This window comes from Lynx canadensis, chromosome E1 (assembly GCF_007474595.2).
Source record: "Lynx canadensis isolate LIC74 chromosome E1, mLynCan4.pri.v2, whole genome shotgun sequence".
Taxonomy (NCBI): domain Eukaryota; kingdom Metazoa; phylum Chordata; class Mammalia; order Carnivora; family Felidae; genus Lynx; species Lynx canadensis.
Window position 1 is genome coordinate 27709100 of NC_044316.2, and position 25331 is coordinate 27734430.

At 36.6% G+C, this 25331-nt stretch overlaps 1 protein-coding gene and 1 non-coding gene across 2 annotated transcripts in view; both read right to left on the reverse strand.

Annotated features, from left to right (window-relative positions):
* Positions 1-544: 544 nt before the first annotated feature.
* RAD51C (RAD51 paralog C) overlaps positions 545-25331 on the reverse strand; it is a 37638-nt gene continuing 12851 nt past the window's right edge. Inside the window, 7 exon segments of the mRNA XM_030296007.1 lie at positions 545-2090; positions 2093-2135; positions 3571-3615; positions 3617-3632; positions 12163-12223; positions 14065-14131; positions 23066-23194. Coding sequence (XP_030151867.1) covers positions 1954-2090; positions 2093-2135; positions 3571-3615; positions 3617-3632; positions 12163-12223; positions 14065-14131; positions 23066-23194 — 498 coding nt within the window. The 3' untranslated portion in view covers positions 545-1953.
* Positions 13334-13440, reverse strand: LOC115501948. Its single transcript, XR_003964989.1, has one exon. It is a non-coding gene; the product is annotated as a U6 spliceosomal RNA (small nuclear RNA).

The following is a 25331-nucleotide window of genomic DNA, read 5'->3' on the forward strand; positions in this document are numbered from 1 at the left end:
ATGAACATAAGGGAAGGGAAACAAAACTAATATAAAAACAGGGAAGGGGACAAAACAGAAGAGACTCATAAATATGGAGAACAAACTGAGGGTTACTGGAGGGGTTGTGGGAGGGGGATGGGCTAAATGGGTAAGGGGCACTAAGGAATCTACTCCTGAAATCATTGTTTCACTATATGCTAACTAATTTGGGTGTAAATTTTAAAAAATAAAAAATAAAACAAGTTAAAAAAAAGATATAGATATTAATTAAAAATAAAAAAAAGAAGATGAAGAGAAAAAGATCTCTCTCTCCATGCACATTCACCAAGGAAAGGTCCTGTGAGCACTCAGTAAGTAGATGGTTGTCTACAAGCAAGGAAGAGAAGCTTCACCAGAACCAGATATCCGGGCACACTGATCTTGGACTACCAGCCTCTAAAACTGTGAGAGAATTCTGTTGCTTAAGTTTATGGCATTTTGTTATTGTGGCCCAAGCAGACTAAGATTTAAGTATATTATAACTAGAAGAACAGTGATCTTTTAGCAAAAACAACTTTGAAAGGATATTTACATAAAGTTTATTTATAAAGAGTTGCACACACACAAAAAAGTTACAACCAAAAAGAAATACACGTGGCTTTGTCTATATCCTGGGTTCTATAGTTCTTTACAGTGTTATGATGCTTTATAAAATGAGATTCCTATAGTTCTGCTCCCTAGTAACACTGATATTTATCACTAATAACCCCCTGTCTTGATTTTGTGATTGGAGCATAGAGAATATAAAATGATGGGTAATTTTTTATAATGACTGCATTAATAAAAATATATGCCTTAAAGACCTCAAAAATAATTACAATCAGTCAACCTACACTCAAATAGTCATTTGAAATTAGTCTTCTATAATTAGGACGACCATATGCCTGATTTGCCTGGGATGGTCCTGGTTTATGTCCAGTGTCCTGATGTGATTGTTAGCAGTGTCTAATGTCATTCCTCAAAAAAGTCCTGGCAAACCCTAGTTATTCTATGAATAATCAATTACAGAATAACTGTGTTTTTTAAAACTTTATAAATTTAGTGTTCACTCTGGGAGAGGAGGAAATACCAATTGCCTCTAAAATGTGGAGACCATGGTTGTCACAGTACATAATATTCAATTATTTAAATAATTTTATTCCATTGGGAACCAGAGTAAATTTTGTGAATGAATTGAGAAGTACTAAAAAGAATCAGGTGCCAAAACACTTTTAGATGATTTTAAAACCATTCAAGAATCCAAATTTTTAATTCATTCAAACAGTGTTAAGATTATTCAAAGGAAAATGTCAATACATCTAGAATTCTAGAATGGATCACATCGTGTTTCAAAAATATAGAGATAAATAACTGTAATTTATCAACTTGACTATTCTGGAAGATGTATGTTATAGACAATTTCTAGATAGGGTAACAGCTTCTCCAAAGTCCTTTCCCTTAACATTATAAAATAACATTAAAAATATACACAAATGGGTTAGATTTTAGGATTGGGGTGACTAAAAAATCACATTGGTCATGTAAAGTTTATATCCTACCATTAAAACTGAATACAATATATGCTGACTCCTGGTGCTGGCTTTTCATTACAATAATAAAAACAAGTCATTTTAAGAATTATGAAAACTACATTTAAAGAGGAGAACAAATAGGAATGTGAAAAAAATATTTTCTTTCCAAGGGTTTCTACGCAATTAGCAAAAGAGGAAAAAAACAGTCTGGTAAATTCACACTGGCCACATGAATCAGCTTTCCACATCTGCAAAAATACAATACCTGTATCATTTCTGCTGAATGTTACTAAAAAGAAAATGGGCAAAATATAATTGTAAAACTGCTTTGAAAAATTCAGAGAATCATACTAATTAAATGTTTTTCACATTCGGTTCCTATGCTCTTGATTCAAACATCCCATAGTGGTGTGTTTACATTTTATAATGAGTCTACTACTTTGTATACATTACATCTTACAGCATCAATACATATGTATACTTTAAGATCAGTCTTTGGATTCCTGTTCTTCTTCTCATCTCGTGACCGTTTCCGGGAATTCAATGAACCTTCCGTTGCCAAGAACATGCAGGAGCAACAACAGCATCTCTAAATCCCTGAGGCTGGAAGATGAAAAATATACAAGTATGCTTTAAGAACATCTAAAATAACAACTGGTCTTCCAATATTTTTAATTGATAAGAGAGCTACTTTACTGAGACAGAAGTTACCAACCACTGTGAATGAAGAAGTTAAACCTCATGAGTTACGTGTCCAAACCAGAGCTGTACTAAAGTATTTTATATCTAGAGTATTTTTTATATGTATGCGTGTATTTATTTATACATATATATATACATATATACACACATACATACAAATTTCAGTGCATTATAACATATACTCTAAAGACAGTCCCTTTTATTTATGTTTAATTTTTTTAGAGAGAGACAGAGACAGAGCGTGAGCAGGGGAGGGGCAGAAGAGAGAGGGAGACACAGAATCTGAAGCAAGCTCCAGGCTCTGAACTATCAGCACAGAGTCTGATGCAGGGCTTGAACTCATGAACCGCGAGATTATAACCTGAGCGGTGGGATGCTTAACCAACTGAGCCACCCAGGTGTCCCCTAAAAGACAATCCTAACAAACTTTATGGTGGCTCTATTGGAAGAGTAAAAGGAAGTAACAGGTATTAATTACTTAGGTGCTTTACAAATTATTTTCACAACTAAATAAAATTTTCCAGTTAGGATACTTTACTTTAAATTTTTAGTGTTTTATTTATTTTGAGAGAGAGAGAGAGAGACAAGAGAAAGAGCACACATGAGTAGGGGGAGAGGCAGAGACAGAGGGAGACAGAATCAGAAGCAGGCTCCAGACTCTGAGCTGTAAGCACAGAGCCTTATGCAGGGCTGAACCCACGAACTGCAGAGATCATGACCTGAACTAAGTTAGATGCTAACCAATTGAGCCACCCAGGTGCCCCTCCAGTTAGGATACTTTAAATGCACCTAGGCAGTACAAAGACTAAATCGATGATTCAATTCAGAATCTCTATTTCTGTTTTTGTCCTTAAAAAATGAGACGCCAAGAATATATTTGGCTCAACACTACTGATAAATATGCATATTTCAGCCAAAAAGAGTGTGTTCTATGATTTTAAATTATAGGAAATTACATTTTAAAGTAGGATATATTTGGTGGCTATGATAGATCTATAATATCTACAGACTAAAATGGAGTTGTTAGTATTTTTCTTGTAAAATCTTTAACTAACTTTCACTTAAAAAATTTTTAATATCCTGACATTACATATGGCATGAAACACACTAGCCTACAAATAAGTATTCCTCTGTTCTTAAGAATAAATTTCGTCCAATTGTGACTAGAATATTCTGTATATATACTACTATTTTGGGGATAATGTTCTAAGCATCAAAAAGCTGTCCTCAAATATGCTTGCTGCCTACAGGAGTTAACAAGAAGCAATTTGTAATGCTCTCTTCAGGATATTACTCCCACCAACACCAAATCCCACTCTAATCAAATGATACTGACTGTGATTTGAAACAGTACTGTAGATTCCTTCTGGCTTGGTGATTTGGCACAATGTTGCCAACCTGCTTAGAGAAAAAGAATAAATATACACAAATACATGATCTTTATTAATTAGTTCAGATGACTGATTTAATAATTTAATTTAGTTTTTCCTACAATTCTATTGCTTTTTTCTCTAAGTGACACAGAAAGTAGAAAGCAAAGAAATATCAAAATACTCCCTTTAATCAATAAGCTATATGTATGCACATAATAATTATTTTATATAATAATAGACTTGTTTACCTAAGTGGAATTTTAAGCAATCTAAAAGTCCAATGACTAATTCAATAATTTTCGATGTGACAAAATACTATTGATGTTTAAGAAAATAATGTGGAAGAAAATATTTAATTAGATGGGAAAACATTAATAATATATTAAGTAAAGTTATGCTGTATGATCCCACCTTTATGAGTAAGTATGTAAATACACATAGACAGGAAAATTAGTAGAAGACCACAGTCAAAAAGTTAAGCTGTTATTACAGGATAAAAGGAGTTTTTTTGTTTATATTTTTCCAACTTTTTGCAGTCATCATGTATTTTTTGTTATGATAGAAGTATTAAGACAATTTCTTGGATATAAATGAGGAATACATACTCATACTAATACAAATAGCAAGGAAGAAACATTCTTTCAAATGATTACGTCCAGAAGAATCACTGTCATGACAAGAACTAAGGTCTGTTTAGGCAGAATTCAAAAAATTTTTTAGTGTTTATTTATTTTTGAGGAGAGAGAGAGAAAGCAGGGGAGGGGCAGAGAGAGAGGGAGACACAGACTCCGAAGCACCTGAAACAGCCTCCAGGCTCTGAGCTCAGCACAGAGCCTGACCGCGGAATTCAAACCCACAGACCATGAGATCATGACCTGAGCTGAGGTCGGACACTTAACTGACTGAGCCACCCAGGCCACCCCTGTTTAGGTAGAATTTTATCATGTACTATGCAAAGTAATATAAAACTAAAAGCTGAAAGTAGTTAGAAATAAAATTCTAAGTTCTATTAACTTTGCTCAAATATTGTAACAGCAAACAAATACAAGAAAAGCTTTTATTTTATTATTTAAAAAAAATTTAATTAAGTAAGCTCTCTATGCCCAACTTGGGACTCAAACTCATGACCCCAAGATCAAGAAGCACGGCTCTACAGACTAAGCCAGCCAGTGCCCTAAGCAAAAACTTTTAAAGTTCCTTTTAAAATCACTTTAAAACTGATATAACTTATTCACAATAGGCAAAAGATAGAAGCAACCCAAGTGTCTGACAGATGAATGGAAACATAAAAGTGGTTTTATGCATAATGGAGTATTATTTAGTCTTAAAAAGGAAAGAAATTCTTGTCACGTGTTATGATGAACATTGAAAACGATGCTATGTGAAAAAGGCCAGTCATAAATAGGACAATATTGTATCATTTTACTTATATGAGGTGCCTAGAGTAGTCAAATTCATAGACAGAATGTAGAATAGTGGTTGCCACAAGCTGATGGGAGGGAAGAATAGGGAGTCAGTGTTAATGGGAAGAGTTTCAGGTTGGGGAAGAAGGAAAAGCTGTGGAGATGGATGGTGGTGATGACTGCACAATAATGTGAGTGTACTTCATGTCACTAAACCGTACACTAAATGAAAAAAATGATGAATTTTATGATATGTACAATTTACCACAATTTTATTAAAAAAATTTTTTTTAAGTAAGCTCTACGTCCAACATGGGGCTTGAACTCACAACCCCAAAATCAAGAGTGGCATGCTCTACTGACTGAGCCAGGTAGATTTACCACAATTTTTTTTTTTTTTTAAATTTTTTTTTTCCAACGTTTATTTATTTGTGGGACAGAGAGAGACAGAGCATGAACGGGGGAGGGGCAGAGAGAGAGGGAGACACAGAATCGGAAACAGGCTCCAGGCTCTGAGCCATCAGCCCAGAGCCCGACGCGGGGCTCGAACTCCCGGACCGCGAGATCGTGACCTGGCTGAAGGCGGACGCTCAACCAACTGCGCCACCCAGGCGCCCCCACAATTTTTAAAAATGGATAAAACTGCACAAATAGCAGTTTCTAACAGAGAAAAATCACAAACTCCAGAGTTAAAAGGTTCATTAATTTCCATACAATATAATGTTGATTTTTCTTTCTTTTTTTTTTATTGGCTGCTTGGAGTTTATTTTCCACTTGGTGCAAGGCACAAGGTTACAAGGTATGTCAAGATGCCTTGCGTGTGGCTTAGAAAGTAAAGAGTGGGGTTCTCTCAACTTCCTTTTGGTGTTTTGCCGTTTTGATATAAAAGAACCCAACTGCTTCTGCTTGCTGCAGCCTACCTAGTCTATGAGGAGGGGAAAGATGGGTAGGGGTTGTGATGATGCTTAGGGTCTCCTAAAGCCTAGTGGCTGGTAGTGGCCACTCAGGGCTGTGTTGGCTTTTGCCCGGCTGGCCACCAGGCCTGCTTCCTCGTGGTTTCCAGAGCCAAGTCACAGGTGATCGTGCCATTGAGGTCTGGAGATTCCAACACTGTAGCCATGAACAGGAGAGTAGACTTCCTGAAAAAAGAAGCTTGCTTACCACTGACCAAGTCAGCCTTGGGGAGACCAGGGTGGTAAGGGATGGCTTCCCCAGGATACTCTGCACTTATGCAGGACCTGTTACTGGAAGTGGAACCCTGGAGGCACCAGTATTAGTCATGGGTGGCCACGAGCGAGCCACTAGAGAGGAATGACTGCCATGCTGCTGCTTGTAGGCTGATGGAAACTTTGGCACCAATCCCTTACGGCCTTGGTGTTGATCACAGGTGGTAGGGACAGGGACGCTAGGCACATAGCCCACGGCAGAGGAAGCCACAGAAGGCCACTCCCTGACCAAGATGCAAGCAAAGTCTAATTTGTTTTCAAAGAAAATTCAAAAAGGACATCTTGGTTTATGATGTTACTCTTCAAATTTTGAAATTGCCCCTCCACACAGGCACAATTCAAAAGAGAAGCAATCAGAGATCACAGTCCATTAGCTTAATGTCTTAGGTTTGTACTTTAGGACAAAATGGCAGAATCCAAAATGTCATATACTCTGTAACTGCAACTGTATACAAAAATGAAATAATTGCTGAGTAATATGTAATATAAGAATGGCATTAGGGACTGAGATTATACGTTTTTACAATGCTTTAGAGTTGATAATTCTAACTTTAATACCAAATATAACAGAAAAATTGGGGCACCTGGCTGGCTCAGTTGGTACAGCATGGGATTCTGTTTTTAATTTTTTAAAACATTTATTTATTTTCGAAAGACCGAAAGATGGCATAAGAACAGACACTCAGATCAATGGAACAGAATAGAGAACCCAGAAATTGACCCACAAACGTATGGCCAACTAATCTTTGACAAAGCAGGAAAGAATCCAATGGAATAAAGATAGTCTCTTCAGCAAGTGGTGCTGGGAAAACTGAACAGCAACATGCAGAAGAATGAACCTGGAACACTTCTTACCACCATTCACAAAATAAACTCAAAATGGATGAAAGACCTAAATGTAAGACAAGAAGCCATCAAAATCCTCGAGGAGAAAGCAGGCAAAACCTTTTTGATCTTGCCCACAGCAACTTCTTAACTCAATACGTCTCAGGAGGCAAGGGACACAAAAGCAAAAATGAACTCTTGGGACCTCATCAAAATAAAAAGCTTCTGCACAGTGAAGGAAACAATCAGCAAAACTAAAAAGGCAACCGACAGAAGGGAGAAGATATTTGCAAATGACATAACAGATAAAGGGTTAGTATCCAAAATCTAGAAAGAACTTATCAAACTCAACACCCAAAAAACAAATAATCCAGTGAAGAAATGGGCAAAAGACATGAATAAACACTTCTTCAAGGAAGACATCCAGATGGCCAACCGACACATGAAAAAATGCTCCACATCACTCATCATCGGGAAAAATACAAATCAAAACCACAATGAGATACCACCTCACACCTGTCATGAACACTCAGGCACAACAGATGTTGGCAAGGATGTGGAGAAAGAGGATCTCTTTTGCATTGCTGGTGGCAATGCAAGCTGGTGCAGCCACTCTGGAAAACAGTATGGAAGTTCCTCAAAAAACTAAAAATAGAACTACCCTACAACCCAGCAATTGCACTACTAGGCATTTATCCAAGGGATACAGGTGTGCTGTTTCAAAGGGACACATGCACCCCCCACGTTTATAGCAGCACTACTGACAATAGCCAAAGTATGGAAAGAGCCCAATGTCCATCGACGGATGAATGGATAAAGAAGATGTGGTATATATATATATACAATGAAGTATTACTCGGCAATCAAAAAGAATGAAATCTTGCCATTTGCAACTACATGGATGGAACTGGAGGGTATTATGCTAATTGAAATTAGTCAGTCAGAGAAAGACAAAATCATATGGCTTCACTCATATGAAGACTTTAAGAGACAAAACAGATGAACATAAGGGAAGGAAACAAAACTAATATAAAAACAGGGAGGGGGACAAAACAGAAGAGACTCATAAATATGGAGAACAAACTGAGGGTTACTGGAGGGGTTGCAGGAGGGGGGATGGGCTAAATGGGTTAAGGGGCACTAAGGAATCTACCCCTGAAATCATTGTTTCACTATATGCTAACTAATTTGGATGTAAATTTTAAAAAATAAAATTTAAATTAAAAAAAAAAAAAAAAGACCGAGAGAAACAGAGCATGAGTGGGGGAGAGGCAGAGAGAGAGAGAGACACCGAATCCGAAGCAGGCTCCAGCTCTGAGGTGTCAACACAGAGCCCAATGCAGGGCTCAAACCCATAAACCGTGAGATCGTGACCTGAGCTATGTCAGACAACTTAACCACTGAGCCACCCAGCCCCTGAGCATGGATTCTTGACCTCTGAGTCATGAGTTAGAGGCCCACTTTGGGCACTGAGATTACTTAAAAAAATAAAAATAAAAGTAAAAAAAAAAAAATACATATATATATATAGACACATATATGTACGCACACATATGTATATATATGTATATATATACATATGTGTGCGTACATATATGTGTCTATATATATTTTCACATATATGCACACACACATATGTATACATATACATATATATACATATGTGTGGTGCATATATGTGTCTGTATATATTTTTTACTTTATTTTTATTTTTTTAAGTATATGTATATATATACATATGTGTGTGTACACATATGTATATATACATGTACATATACATATATATATGTATATATACATACGTGTGTGTGTATGTATATATATATATATATATATATATATATATATATATAAAGAGAGGTATGGTGTATTTTAACCTGTCTTGTTAAAAAATCATTCTTTTTGATTCAATAAAAATTAGCTAACCTTCTGAAAAATTATCTAAATCACGTCATATCACAATATGTTCAAAAAGATACCCAATACATCTGAATTTTCTGAGAAAAATTATTAAAAAGTAAATGAGCTTTTCAGAAGCATTTACATGTTTATTAAAAAATCCTAAAGTCAAGTAGGCATTAAATATTCAGGGTGAAAATTTTCCTCTAATTTCTAGGGTAAAAATAAAATTTTATATTTCATATCTGCATCTCAAGAGATCTTTTTAAACAACAAACTAAACCAAAGAATCACTTGGCTCATGGCCCCAGCTAAGATGAAGCTTAACATATGGCTGAACTACACAGTTTGGGTCAGGAAGAAATAAGACAGAAGCACAATTTGTGCTCTAAAGCTGAGCACACATATGAAACACTATGTGGGGGTGTTGATGTATTACTCCACTCTACCACCAGATCTTTCTGGCAAAAAGTGATATAATTCTGAAAAATCTCAGCTTCATATTATCATGAATATGAAATTTGGAGGAAATCCCACACAATATACAGGACAGAGATAAAAGTATTTATTTGAATAACTGTTGGAATGTTATTTCATTGTTAGAGGGTAAAAGGGGTTTCTGGTTAAAAGATGGGGACTGAAGCATAAGATAGGACACTTAAGTTCAATTCTCAATATAAATTTGGCTAGTCAAGGTTTTTAGTTTTCTACTCTAACTGGAAGTGTTCATTTTTTATAACTATTTTTCCCCAGTGTGAATTTCTATTTTCATCCTTTCAAGATAAACTAAATGTTAAAACACATACAAGACTTCATGCAACTTTAATGACTTAAAGATAACTGGTTTTAAACAATGAAGAACAAAACAATTTTAATTCTACTAAATGAGGTCAACTTATTCTGATCATAATAAAGTAGCAAATTACTTATATATCTCTAGCTGGGGAGAAAAAAACAGTTTGGAGAAAAAGGATTTTATCTAAAAAGGAGGATAAGAGCTATACTTTCAGATTTGCTGGCAATCAACACAATACTATAATTACATTCTAGAAACAGCAATTATAGGAAAAGAGACTATTATAGAGTCAGCTATAAACTTTGGATACTACTACTTATTTCATAGAGTTATTTGGAAAATAAAATGAAGTATTATATATACATACACATAATGCTTAGTAAAGGATAGTTAATAAATATTCAATAAGTGGTAGCTATTATTTACTACTTAATTAATCTTTCTGGCAGCCTTGGTATTCTCACTTCTATGTAAGTATAGATCCCTCAAAAAATTATCGAAGGGATTATTGAAGGAAATGTTGTATACAAAAACTGCCCAGTTAATACCTAGTATCAGCAAGTAGTCACTAAAAGTAATAGTCTGGGATATAGAAAAAACTTATGGAACAGATTTCCCCTAAATCCATCTAATTCATTGTCAAGTGTTCTACACCATTCTCCAATTTCTGGAAAGGATCAGTAAGAAGCTGGAAGTCATAAAATGGCTAACTCCTAAAAAGTAAGCATAATCTTCTGATCTCATGGGTACCTAACAATGCTAACTTCTACAATTGACAAAGAAGGCAAACATCTCCTTCCAATGAGTGCATTAAAAAGAGGAAACATCTTTGGGGCACCTGGGTGTCTCAGCCAGTTAAGCATCCGACTTCAGCGCAGGTCATTATCTCACAGTGAGTTTGAGCCCCGCGTTGGGCTCTGTGCTACAGAGCCCGGAGCCTGCTTTGGATCCTGTGTCTCTCTCTCTTTTTGCCCCTCCTCTGCTCTCTCTCTCAAAAATAATAAACATTAAAGAAAAAAAAGATGGAGCATCTTAAAAAAACAAAAAGACCCCAAAACAAAAAGACTGAAACATCTGCTTTGCTTGTATTATTTTTATTTTTAGATGTATTCTATTAGTGAATATTTAATAGTAGAATAAAAGTGGCCATTTAAAATTGGGAATTCCTAAAAACATTTAACAGTGGGATGTACTTTACAGAAAACCTAAATCTGAGAAATACAAGTAATATGTTCATAAGATTCTCATCTGCAGAACTGTTGCCAAAATGTTTACAATAGAGTTTGTTGCCAAGGAAAGAATTCCTTTTGTGATCCAGAATACAATGACTTATTTACAGAACTGGGGATGGAAGTTAATTGTAAAGCACTATGTATTATGGGGGATGGGGGGGGGGAGGAGAGTTACCTGAGCTCTTTGGAAATGCCATTTTTAAAAGGGACACAAACCATGTGAATTAGTTTCAAAAGATGTATATAAAAGTAATAAATTCTGCTATGAGTTCAGAGTTAAGTAAAACCTAATTTGGTCAGGCATGATTTTTTTCAGTTGGGAGAACAGAGAAATGTAGATAAAGAACTAGACAATATCACTGACCAGACCTGATTTATATTTAAGCAACTCTTTTTTTTCATCTTTGCCCACCTGCTGTCTCACTCTTCCCATTCATTAGAGCACTTCCAAACGAAGTTCTCTCAGTTATACCAATTAATCTCAAAGCAGAGAAGCTGCATAAATCTGACATTTCTAGAAGTGTATAATAAAAGACTCCACAGCTTTCATTTGCCTATTTTAAAGAAATGAAAGCTGGTTTGTTCACTTGCTCAGCAGCTTTAAAAACAAATACAAAGGTTTCACGCTGCCATAGTTTTATTTTAAACAATACTTGTGAAAGGCAGGTAAGTAACTGGATAACAAAAGTAGGATAGCAAAATACAAAAGAAAACAAAAATAAACACAATTTCATACCCAAATATATTAAGCAACTAAGAAAACCATCCTATTTTCCACATAAATTGGCCTAAAGCTAACCTCAAAGTTTTCCTTTTGTCCTGGTTTTATTCTTCTTTCAATCCCTTCTAGGAACAGAGAGTACCCACCTCCTTCTGCAAGACTAATAAATGGTACTTGGTTTCAAAGAGCTTTAGAAGGTAGCATTCCTTGGCCACCTACTCATTTCAGGTGCACCCCATCATTTAAATATTCCAAAGCATTTCCTATGTTAGCTAAATGTGTAGTTTAACAATATGTTTCTATGATTTCTCTAGGTGATAGAGAACAAGGCAACAAAAGCTTTAGTTCATGGGGGGCACTGTAGATTTCATCCACTGGAGTAGGTCTAAGAAAACATAACTGTTCGTTTAATTAACCCAATATTCAAAATTATTAACTTGTTTCTATACTGACCTTTGATTTTGGTCCCAATGAAAGATTAGCCGTATTGTAGCAGCATGTCCCCAGCTTTCCCCTAGTGGGAACAAGAACAGAACAACTGTATATTACCTTACTGACAAGGTTATAAGTCTTTCAGAATGCCCTCTGACCCAAAACAGTTTTATTTTACCTAATTTAACACAAGAATATACTTACACTTTCAAATTCCTTGTATATGGGTGGCAAACTGAGATTAATAGATTTTTACCTATCTATGGAAATACTGCAGATCATTATCCTTTATTTGCTTTCAGAAAACTTTATAGTTTGAGTCAACATATTTGTCAATCTTCCTTATCACACTTACTACCATATTTCCGGCTACCAGAAGAAAAGCAAAAACTCGGACAGAATATTCTTTTTTTTTTTTTTTTTTTTTATGAAATTTATTGACAAATTGGTTTCCATACAACACCCAGTGCTCATCCCAAAAGGTGCCCTCCTCAATACCCATCACCCACCCTCCCACCCCCCATCAACCCTCAGTTTGTTCTCAGTTTTTAACAGTCTCTTATGCTTTGGCTCTCTCCCACTCTAACCTCTTTTTTTTTTTTTTTCCTTCCCCTCCCCCATGGGTTCCTGTTAAGTTTCTCAGGATCCACATAAGAGGTAAAACCATATGGTATCTGTCTTTCTCTGTATGGCTTATTTCACTTAGCATTACACTCTCCAGTTCCATCCACGTTGCTACAAAAGGCCATATTTCATTTTTTCTCATTGCCACATAGTATTCCATTGTGTATATAAACCACAATTTCTTTATCCATTCATCAGTTGATGGACATTTAGGCTCTTTCCATAATTTGGCTATTGTTGAGAGTGCTGCTATGAACATTGGGGTACAAGTGCCCCTATGCATCAGTACTCCTGTATCCCTTGGATAAATTCCTAGCAGTGCTATTGCTGGGTCATAGGGTAGGTCTATTTTTAGTTTTCTGAGGAACCTCCACACTGCTTTCCAGAGCGGCTGCACCAATTTGCATTCCCACCAACAGTGCAAGAGGGTTCCCGTTTCTCCACATCCTCTCCAGCATCTATAGTCTCCTGATTGGTTCATTTTGGCCACTCTGACTGGCGTGAGGTGATACCTGAGTGTGGTTTTGATTTGTATTTTCCCTGATAAGGAGCGACGCTGAACATCTTTCAAAATATGGAACGCTTCACGAATTTGCGTGTCATCCTTGCGCAGGGGCCATGCTAATCTTCTCTGTATCGTTCCAATTTTAGTATATGTGCTGCCGAAGCGAGCACTCGGACAGAATATTCTTAAAGAATTTAGTACAAAACAATCTCGAAACACTGTGTCCTAACAAAACCATGACTGAGGTTAGGAAAAATCATAAGTCTATTCACTGTAGTGTGATCAGTATTTAAATGGATTTACCCTTCTTACTGCCTAAGACTTTCTGAGGGCAAGAGTCATCTTATGAATACTGATATGCTCAGTACCTGACACAATGGTTGCCGAATAGTAGATGCTCAATAAATGTCTGTTAAATAACTGAAAGGATGAGTCAGTGTCTAAGGACACTGTGCTCCATGTTCACTTGTCAGTGAGGAAGACAGATACAATCTCTGCTTTCATGGAACCTACAGTACTCAACAAGCATCAAATGAAAGAGGTAGAAAAAACTGTGTTAAATTAAAAATGCGGGGTGCCTGGGTGGTTTAGTTGGTTAAGTATCTGACTCTTGATTTGGCTCAGGTCACGGATCTCACAGTTCTTAAGACTGAGCCCCATGCAGACTCTGCACTGAGTGGAGCTTGCTTGGGATTCTCTCTCTGGCCCTCCCCTACTCACACACACTCTTTCTCTCTCAAAAGAAATAAATAAACTTTAAAAAATTAAAAATTCTTATCTGATTAATTACCCACCCAATGCAGGAACCAGCAAGGCCTGATTTCTATCAATTTTTGTTGTCATCTGATTAGTTAAAAGTACCTAAAAAAGGTGAGAAAATTAGGTGAGTCTCTCCCCCAAATTATCAAATAGTCCTGTGACTTTACTATCCTGAATACAATTTAAAGAAAAACATATTTAGGTAATGAAAACTTTTCTGATAAATTCTTAAAATTTACCCATTAAAATGACTAATTATCTGAAAAACAGGTTCTATTGAACATAAACATTTTTAACAGACAAGAACAAAGTTCTAATTGTGAAAATGGAAGAATAAAAATAGATAATACATAATACATAAAGGTCTAAAGAGACCATGTATAAAAACTTCCTAAATGGGAGTATTGGAAAAAACCTCACTTTTAAAAATTAAGTTTTGGATAAGCCAATAGAATCCACCAGACCAACAGTAGCAATATCAGTAGTGGTAATAAAACATTTATTGAGTACTTAATAAGTATCAGAAGCTATGCTAAGTGCTTTACCTTCATTATCTTATTTAGCCTTCACAACTACTACATGAATGAAGTATTATTATTATTCCAGTTTAAACACATGAGAAATCAGAAGCTTACAAAGATTGAGTCTTTTTTTTTTTTTAACGTTTATTTATTTTTGAGACAGAGAGAGACACAGCATGAACGGGGGAGGGGCAGAGAGAGAGGGAGACACAGAATCTGAAGCAGGCTCCAGGCTCTGAGCTGTCAGCCCAGAGCCCGACGTGGGGCTCGAACTCGCGGACCGCGAGATCGTGACCTGAGCTGAAGTCGGATGCTCAACCGACTGAGCCACCCAGGCGCCCCAAGTCTTTTTTTTTTTTTTTTAACCACTGTTGCCTCTCTAGAATATATTTAATCAAAAGAGTGTGACATACTTAATAAATACTCACTGTTTCCTCTTCAGGAAAGAGACAAATACAGTTATTACCATTTCTGGTTTTTATAGGAAAAAAAAAACTGAAGCAAAAATTATGAGAAAAGACCTAAAATCATAAAAGAAAATACAGAAGAAGTGGGAAACAATGAAACCCAGTAATCAGGTCAAATCACTCCAAATTATGGACTATACTCGTCTGCTGATAATAGATATAGGTGTTACTTTATTCAAAGATGGCCCTCAAGGCTAAAAATATTACTAATTCTTTTGGATTAAATAGTGACTTACAGAAAAGATTCCATGGTTTGAAGGAGAGCAATTTTATTCTTTTTGGTATTTTAAATTAAATTTATTTATTTAATTAAAAATTTTTGTTAATGTTTATTTTTGAGAAAGAGAGAATATGAGCTGGGGAGGGGCAGAGAGAGAGGGAAAGATGGGAGTTCAAAGTGGTCTCTGCACTGGGGCACCTAGGTGGCTCAGTCGGTTGAGCATTCAACTTCAGCTCAGGTCATGATCTTACGGTTTATGAATTTGAGCTCTGCATTGGGCTCTGTGCTGATGGGTCAGAGCCTAGAGCCTGCTTCAGATTCTGTGTCTCCCTCTCTCTGCCCCTCCCCTGCTCATGCTCTCTCTGTCAAATGTAAATAAACATTAACACATTTTAAGAGAAACAAAACAAAACAAAGCGGGCTCTGTACTAATAGTGGAGAGCCTGATGCCAGGCTCAAACTCATGAACTGTGAGATCATGACCTGAGCTGAAGTTACTTAACAGACTGAGCCACCCAGGCCCCCCTCTATTTTTTAATTCCAGTATAGTTAACATAGTATTATATTAGCTTCAGTGTACAATATAGTCATTCAACAATTATATACATACACACACACACACATCTTCCTTATCAATTCATCTGTTGATAGATACTTGGGTTGCTTCCATATCTTGGCTATTGTAAAATAATACTGCAATAAACACGGGGGTGCATATATCCTTTTGAATTAGTGTTTTCTTATTCTTTGGGTAAATACCCAGTAGTGTGATTACTGGATCACATTACTTCTATTTTAATTTTTCAGGAACCTCCATACTGTTTTTCATAGCGGCCACACCAATTTGCATTCCCACCAATAGTGCTTGAGGACTCCTTTCTCTTTACAACCTCACCAACACTTGCTGTTTCTTGTGTTTTTGATTTTAGTCATTCTGACAGGTATGAGGTGATATCTCACTGTGGTTTTGATTTGCATTTCCGTGATGATTGGTGATGCTGAGCATCTTTTCATGTGTCTGTTGGCAATTTGTATGTCTTCTTTGGAGAAATATGTGTTCAGGTCTTCTGCCTATTTTTTAATTGGATTATTCAGTGTTTTTTTGGTATTGAGTTGTATAAATTTTTTAATTTTCTTTATACTGCCCTAACCCAAAAGACATTTATTCTGCCCTGTAAGCAGTGAGTTGTATAAATTCTTTATATATTTTGGATAACTCCTTATTGGTTATATCATTCACAAGTATCTTTTCCCACTCAGTAGGCTGTCTTTTAGTTTCATTGGTTTCCTTTGCTGGGCAGAAGTTTTTACTTTGATGTAGTTTCAATAATTTATTTTTGTTTTTGTTTCCCTTACCTCAAAATGAAGGACAGTAATTTTAAGTAGAGAAAATGAGTGTTTAAAGCTGACTTAATGCAGTAAAAGATTATCTGGCACTTCCAGCCCCAAATTCTCCAGAAAGAGTTCTTTTAAATATTCTTCCAATACAGACCTTCCCACCAGAAATATGACAGATACAATTGCAAGCTGAAACTGATAAAGAACTTCTATGAAAAGCAATGAAAAAAGGTACCTGTTCTGAAAAAGTCATCAGTTCCATAAGAAAATGGAGAAAGAAAAGGCTGTTTGGCTATTCCCACTGCAGTGGTATTTTTATTTGTCTACAAAGGAGAAATCTGTGCTCCATCTAGATTTCAATTAGCCACCAACTGGACGACACATTTTCTTCTAGCTCCTCTTCCCTTTAGTGCCACAATGGCTTCCCCATGTACTACCTCATGCCATGCATCTTAGAACAAGCTAAGCGGAATGTAAACTAATAATTACCTGAAATATAGGATTAACTGGCATCCCCAACATGCTGAATAATACCCTTTACAGACTACCAAGTGTTTAAACTCTAGTAACTGGGATATTTATTTATACCACCACTTTTTGGTTAGAGGTGCACCATCCAATTCTGCAGCCATTAGCTACACATAGAGCTTTTAAAAATTAAATTAAAATCTGGGACCCCTGGATGGCTCAGTCAGTTAAGCATCTGACTCTTGATTTCGGCTCAGATCATGATCTCACAGTTTCTGGGTTCAAGCCCCACACCAGGCTCTATGGTTGATAGCTCAGAGCCTGTTGGGATTCTCTGTCTCCCTCTCTGTCTCTCCCCTTCCCCTGCTCGTGCTCTCTCTGAAAATAATAAACATTTTTTTTAAAAAACACTCTTAAAAAATTAAATTAAAATTAGACATTCAGTTCCTTAGTAGCACTAACCATTTTCAAGTGCTCAATAGCTATGCAACTGCTATATTACACCGAGCATTTTCATCTTCGCAGAAAAGTACTATCAGACAGCACTGGTTTACAGAGTACAGGTATCTCCTGATTTTCAAAAGTTCCTGTTATGCCATTTCACTTTTATGAAAGACCTATATTAGTACCTGTTTTTGCTAACCAAAATAAATCCAAAGAGGATTCGCACTTTTATGGAAAAAAAAAAAAGCAAAAAGCAAATACAGCATTCAGCATTTGTTTTGCAGTGAACCATTATAGAGGCAGAGAGCACCCAGACAGGGAGAGCAGCATCACCAAGCTCCTTCCCCTAGGAACAATACTCAGCATCTTAGCATCAAGCTGCCATAGCTTTGAACTGTGTCTGTAAGCATCTGTGCTTTATCTTGATTTACTTCGTGCACCAAATTAATCTGTCCTAAGGTATCAGAAAAGCCTAAGAAAAGTTACTTTTTTGGGGCACCTGGGTGGCTCAGTCCCTTCAGTGTCTGACTCTTGATTTCAGTTCAACTCATGATCTCATGGTCATTGAGACTGAGCCCCACATTGGGCTCTGTGCTGGGCCTGGAGCCTGCTTGGGATTTTCTCTCTCCCTCTTTGTCCCTCTCCTGTTTGCACACGTGGGCTCTCTCTCTCTTTCTCTCTCTCTCAAAATAATAAATAAACTTAAAAAAATAGTGAAAAGTTAAAAAAAAAACCAAACGTCTATATAAAGGTGTTTGGTTGGCTCAGTTGGTAGAGCATGCAACTCTTTTTCTTTTTTTTTTTCAATATATGAAACTTATTGTCAAAATGGTTTCCATACAACACCCAGTGCTGATCCCAAAAGGTGCCCCTCCTCAATACCATCACCCACCCTCCCCACCCTCCCACCCCCCATCAACCCTCAGTTTGCTCTCAGTTTTAAGAGTCTCTTATGCTTTGGCTTTCTCCCACTCTAACCTTTTTTTTTTTTCCCTTCCCCTCCCCCATGGGTTTCTGTAAGTTTCTCAGGATCCACGTAAGAGTGAAAACATATGGTATCTGTCTTTCTCTGTATGCTTATTTCACTTAGCATCACACTCTCCAAGTTCCATCCACATTGCTACAAAGGGCCATATTTCGTTCTTTCTCATTGCCCTGTAGTACTCCATTGTGTATATAAATCACAAGTTCTTTATCCATTCATCAGTTGTATGGACATTTATGGCTCTTTCCATAGAGCATGCAACTCTTGATACAGGGGTTGTGAGTCTGAGCCCCACTTTTAAAAAAAATCTTAGGGGCACATGGGTGGCTCAATCGTTAAGTGGCCAATTATAGCTCAGTGTCATGATCTCACTGTTCGTGAGTTCAAGCCCCATGTAGGGATCTGTGCTGACAGCTCAGAGGCCTGGAGCCTGTTTCAGATTCTGTGTCCTCCCTCCTCTCTGCTCCTCCCTCACTCATGCTCTGTCTCTCTCATCAAAATAAACAAACATTAAAACTAAATTTTAAAAAACCTTAAAATAAAAAAAAATATGTCCATATACATATATAGAGAAAGGGTAAGTTTGGAAAAATATGTATACCAAACTCAACAATATCATCTCTGGTAATAGATAATTTCTTACTTTCTACTTAGAAAGTTTAAAACTTTTTATAGAAAACATATATAACTTAAAATTGTGAAATGTAGGGGTGCCTGGTGGGCTCAATCAGTTACGCATTCGACTCTGATCTGGGCTCAGGTCATGATCTTGTGGTTTGTCAGTTTGAGGCCCGCGTCAGGCTCCAGCTGACAGTGCACAGCCTGCTTGGTATTCCCTCTCTCTCCTCTCTCTCTGCCCTTCCCCTGCTCATGCTCTTGCTCTCTCGCTCTCAAAAATAAAAATAACTTAAAAAAAACTGTGAAATATATTTTAAAAAATTTTTTTAATGTTTTTGAGAGAGAGAGAGAGAGAGAGAGAGAGAGAGCAAGCACCCACAAGGAAAGAGAGGGGTAGAAAGAGAGACAGAGGATCCAAGGTGGGCTCTGCGCTAATGTGGGGCTCAAACTCACCAACTGCAAGATCATGATTTTCAAATACATGAACTGCAAGATCATGACCTGGGCTGAAGTCGGACGCTCAACCAACTAAGCCACCCAGGTGCCCCTTAAATTTTTTTGTGATGTTTATTTTTGAGAGAGAGAAAGAGAGCGTACTCCTGCGGAGAGTGAGGAAGGGGCAGAGAGAAAGGGATATGGAGAATCTGAAGCAGGCTCTGTACCATCAGCACAAGCCCGACTGGGGCTCAAACCCATGAACCTTGAGATCATGACCTGAGCCGAAGTCACTCAACCACCTGAGGCCACCCAGGCGCCCAGTGAAATGTATTTATTGTCAAAGGTCACACATGATTCTATACATAGAAACTTGGAAATTAAAAATCAAGCAAAGAAGAATTTATAAGTAAGAGTTTATTTATATTTATAATTTATAAAGTAAGAATTTATAAGTATTCCTCAGCCTACAAAATCCTACTTCTAGAAGTAGTCATTATGACCATTTTGATCCTTTCAGATCTTTTTGTCCATGTAAATATAAATGCACATATATAATTTTATTTTTCTCAAAAGTGGGATCACATAAAATATATTATAACGTGACTTGAATGTTTTCACTTAATCATATATCTAGATATATCTTGTTCTGTGCTAGTATGTCTACATTTACATTACTCTACTACATTACATTATAATTTATATTACTCTTCTTAAGCACTGCATAGTATTCCACTGTTTAGATTATTTAATCAGAAAATCAAAAATATTTGTTAAAAAAACAAAAATAAAAAAACCCTAAGGAACTATGCAAGCCAATAGTCTTGAGTGCCCCCTACTGCACGCTCTTCACTGATATTAACAGAATGCTAAATTACAAATTAATGACAATAATTCAAACACAGGACACTATGCTTTTTGGTATATGGCAAAAAAAATAAATAAAAACTCCAAAAAAAAAAAAGATGTTTTGAAATGATTTCATCAGGAGTTCTTTATCTACTTGCATCATGGATATGTGCTAAAGACTCTCTAATTAGGGTAAGTACAAAAAAATTAGCAGTTTACTCTTTTCCCATCTCCCTCCTGGACAAGTGTGTGTATTTGTGTGAGAAAGTGGCATGTGGTTGCAGAAGTAGAAAGTGATGGCAAATAGTCAAAAAAAAAAAAAAAAAAAAAGGATTGTTACCATCACTCCTTTTTATGTCTTCACTTCTGAACTTATGTTTGTCTAACCTCATATTTGAAATCTAGAAGAGTTAGCACCATCTCCAATCATCCAGGTTATTCACACTACGTAATTTTCTATTGGTCTGGGTCTGTGATTATACAACACGTACTAATAAAAAGGCCCAGAGTAAAAGAAAACTGGGGATGTTGAAAGAGCTTACCTGAAAAACATCAAGCATATTATTTAAAAATATTTTTTTAGGGGTGCCTGGGTGGCTTGGTCAGTTAAATGTCCAACGGGCTCAGGTCATGATCGGCACAGTTTGTGAGCTCAAGCCCCACGTCAGGCTCTGTGCTGACAGCCCGGAGCCTGGAGCCTGCTTCAGATTCTGTGTCTCCCTCTCTCAGCCCCTCCCCCACTCATGCTCTGTCTCTCAAAAAAACATTTTTTTATATGTTTATTTTTTGAGAGAGAGAGAGAAGACGGGGGGGTGGGGGGGGGGGACAGAGGATTCGAAAGGGCTCTGCACTGACAAGCAGCAAGCCTGATGCAGGGCTCGAACTCATGAACCATGAGATTCTGACCTGAACTGAAGTTGGACATTCAACTGACTCAGCCACTCAGCTGCCTCCCAAAAATCAAGTATATTTAGACAAGAAAAACCCAACATTACAATTACCAAAGGTAGTATTTCTTTATCAAACAAGTCCATTTTAAAACATGGCATCTTCAAGACAGTATGGTACTGGCACAAAAGCAGGCACTCAGATCAATGGAACAGAATAGAGAACCCAGAAATTGACCCACAAACGTATGGCCAACTAATCTTTGACAAAGCAGGAAAGAATATCCAATGGAATAAAGATAGTCTCTTCAGCAAGCGGTGCTGGGAAAACTGGACAGCAACATGCAGAAAAATGAACCTGGAACACTTTCTTACACCATACACAAAAATAAACTGAAAATGGGTGAAAGATCTAAATGTAAGATAGGAAGCCATCAAAATCCTAGAGGAGAAGGCAGGCAAAAACCTTTTGACCTCAGCTGCAGCAACTTTACTCAACACGTCTCTGGAGGCAAGGGACACAAAAGCAAAATGAACTCTTGGGACCTCATCAAATAAAAAGCTTCTGCACAGTGAAGGAAACAATCAGCAAAACTAAAAGGCAATCGATGGAATGGGAGAAGATATTTGCAAATGATGTATCAGATAAAGGGTTAGTATCCAAAATCTAGAAAGAACTTATCAAACTCAACACCCAAAAAACAAATAATCCAGTGAAGAAATGGGCAAAAGACATGAATAAACACTTCTCCAAAGATGACATCCAGATGGCCAACCGACACATGAAAAAATGCTCCACATCACTCATCATCGGGAAAATACAAATCAAAACCACAATGAGATACCACCTCACACCTGTCAGAATGGCTAAAATTAACCACTCAGGCAACAACAGATGTTGGCAAGGATGTGGAGAAAAAGGATCTCTTTTGCATTGTTGGTAGCAATGCAAGCTGGTGCAGCCACTCTGGAAAACAGTATGGAGGTTCCTCAAAAAACTAAAAATAGAACTACCCTATGGACCCAGCAATTGCACTACTAGGCATTTATCCATGGGATACAGGTGTGGTGTTTTGAAGGGACACATGCACCCCCATGTTTATAGCAGCACCATCGACAATAGCCAAAGTATGGAAAGAGCCCAAATGTCCATCGATGGATGAATGGATAAAGAAGATGTGGTATATATATACAATGGATTATTACTCGGCAAACAAAAAGAATGAAATCTTGCCATTTGCAACTACGGGGATGGAACTGGAGGGTATTATGTTAAGTGAAATGAGTTAGAGAAAGACAAATATATGACTTCACTCATATAAGGACTTTAAGAGACAAAACAGATAAACACAAGGGAAGGGAAGCAAAAATAATAAAAAACAGGGAGGGGGACAAAACCATAAGAGACTCTTAAATATGGAGAACAAACAGAGGGTTACTGGAGGGATTGTGGGGGGGGTGGGTGGGCTAAATGGGTAAGGGGCATTAAGGGATCTATTCCTGAAATCATAGCACTATATGCTAACTAACTTGGATGTAAATTTAAAAAATAAAACAGAATAAATAAATAATAAATAAATAAAAATAAAATACAGCATCTTGATTATGCTTATTATTCTCTGGGAAAACTGATAGAAACATTTATGTCTAGAATTAATTTTTTCCAGAAATCAAACCAAAACTACATTCAAAACTGTGTCTGCATTATTTGCTTTTAGTCAAATTCTATTTTGCTATTTCTAGACATTACAATGTTATACAATCTTGACTTCATTATAAAGTTCTCTTGACTAATAATACTTACAGCTAATCTGTGGTTATTTGCAAGGCTGATCATTTGCTGGGCTAGACCATTTAGTAATCGACTACGAAGGGAGAGGTCTAGGTCATGACGAAAAGGAAAAGCAATACCATCCACTATCACTAATCGAACCTAAATGTGGAAGAGATAAGGATATTAGGTTTGGTGTTAAAATTTTAAAAATGACATCCAAAAAGCATAGTTCATTGCAGGAAAAAAATTCTTCTATTTCTATTTTTAACTCTCCAAAAGCTTTATTTTGGAGAGTTATAAATCTATTCACTCAATGCTTTCTGCATTAATCATTGAAAGTTAAAATGTACTCTGGTATGATAATTTATCAACTTGGGGCACATGGGCAGCTCAGTCAGTTAAGTATCCAACTGGATTTTAGCTCAGGTCATAATCTCATGGTTTGCAAGTCTGAGCCCCACACTGAGCGTGGAGCCTGCTTAAGATTGAGTTCAGAGTCCTGGGTCTCACTGCCCCTACCCCATGCTCATGCTCTCATGTGCATGCTCTCTCTCTTTCAAAAATAATAAACTTTAAAAACAAAAGATAATTTATCAATTTAAATAGGTAATTCAACAAAAGAAAAAGAAACAATCTTCTTATACTTTGCCACTATAACACAATCGTTACAGAGGCATTTTACACTGATAAAAAGCACTTCTAAAGTCTTAGTAAAACAAATTCTTCGATTCAATGTCATTTTACCTTCAAGATTTTTTGGTTAAAAAAATCATCAAATATTAAATTATTATACCTTCTTCAAAACCTAATTCTTAGCATACTTTCTCCCCTTAATTTAAATATACTATAAGGCAATTAATCATTACAGAATCTGTTATAATATAGAATTCAGCATGAGACAGGTTTGTGTTGAAGTTCTAATCAAGAAGGTTCACTTATAGATGAAAATATTTTCATCATGACAGTTACAATATAGTCCAAGATCTAAAATCCAAGAACAAACAGAATTTGTGAACTAATCCAAATATAAACAAGTTTTAAAAACCTGTAAGATTATATATTTTTCTATCTAACAAGGATTACACTAAAGAAGAGAATTTGATAAAGCCATGTGTAAGGAAGCCATTTTTATCTTTTATTTAGAGTATTCATCCTTTCATTCAGCAAATATTTATTGATACCTACTATATGTTAGTCACTGTTCCAGGCAGTGGGGAACAAGAGACAAGGTCCCTGTTCTCTTGGAGTTTATGGTCTAGTGGAGTAAAGGACAATTAACATGCAAGCAAATACATGAATAATTTCTGATAATACTAGGAGTTATGAAGAAACTACACGGATGAAATGATGATGAATAAGTAGGTGATAAAGTAGAGGGAAGTTAACTCAGACCAGATGTGAGAGAAGGCATCAATGAAACAGGAGGCAACAGAACTGAGTCCTGGATAAGAACCTCAGGAGGGAAAGACAGCCCACATATAAAGACATACACACATACCTTTGTGTATGGTGACAGATGGTAACTAGACATATTGTGGGGATTATTATATGTGTAAAATACCAAAATACTATAATGTACACCTGTAACTAACAGGATATTTTACATTAATTATACTTCAATTTAAAAAATATGCCTTTGTTGTTTCATTTTCATCACACTTGTTAACATAAGCAAAAATATCAATCAGCATTCATGTTAAAATAGTACTTGTTCACCACGAGGTTAGCAACTTCTTTTGAACTGGATAGCAATCAAATGCTAATTGGTAGTGTGATTTTGCCAAACAATTCCATAGGTTAGATAAGGATACATAAGTTTAGCAAAATTAAAATAACGAAAAACCTCATATGTTGGTGGTAAGAATGTAAAATGGTTCAGCAACTATGAAGAAACAGTTTGGTGGTTCCTCAAAAAATTAAACACAGGGGGCACCTGGGTGGCTCAGTCGGTTGGGAGGCCGACTTCGGCTCAGGTCATGATCTCGCGGTCTATGAGTTCGAGCCCCGCGTGGGGCTCTGTGCTGACAGCTCAGAGCCTGGAGCCTGTTTCGGATTCTGTGTCTCCCTCTCTCTGCCCCTTCCCCGTTCATGCTCTGTCTCTCTCTGTCTCAAAAATAAATAAACATTAAAAAAAAAAATAAAAAAAAAAAAAAACACAGTATTACCACATGACCCAGCAATTTCATTTCTAGATATATGCCCCAAAAAACTGAAAACTGGTACCAAAAAAAAAAAAAAAGTATGGATATACATGTTCATAGCAGCACAATTTACAATAATCAAAAGGTAGAAACTG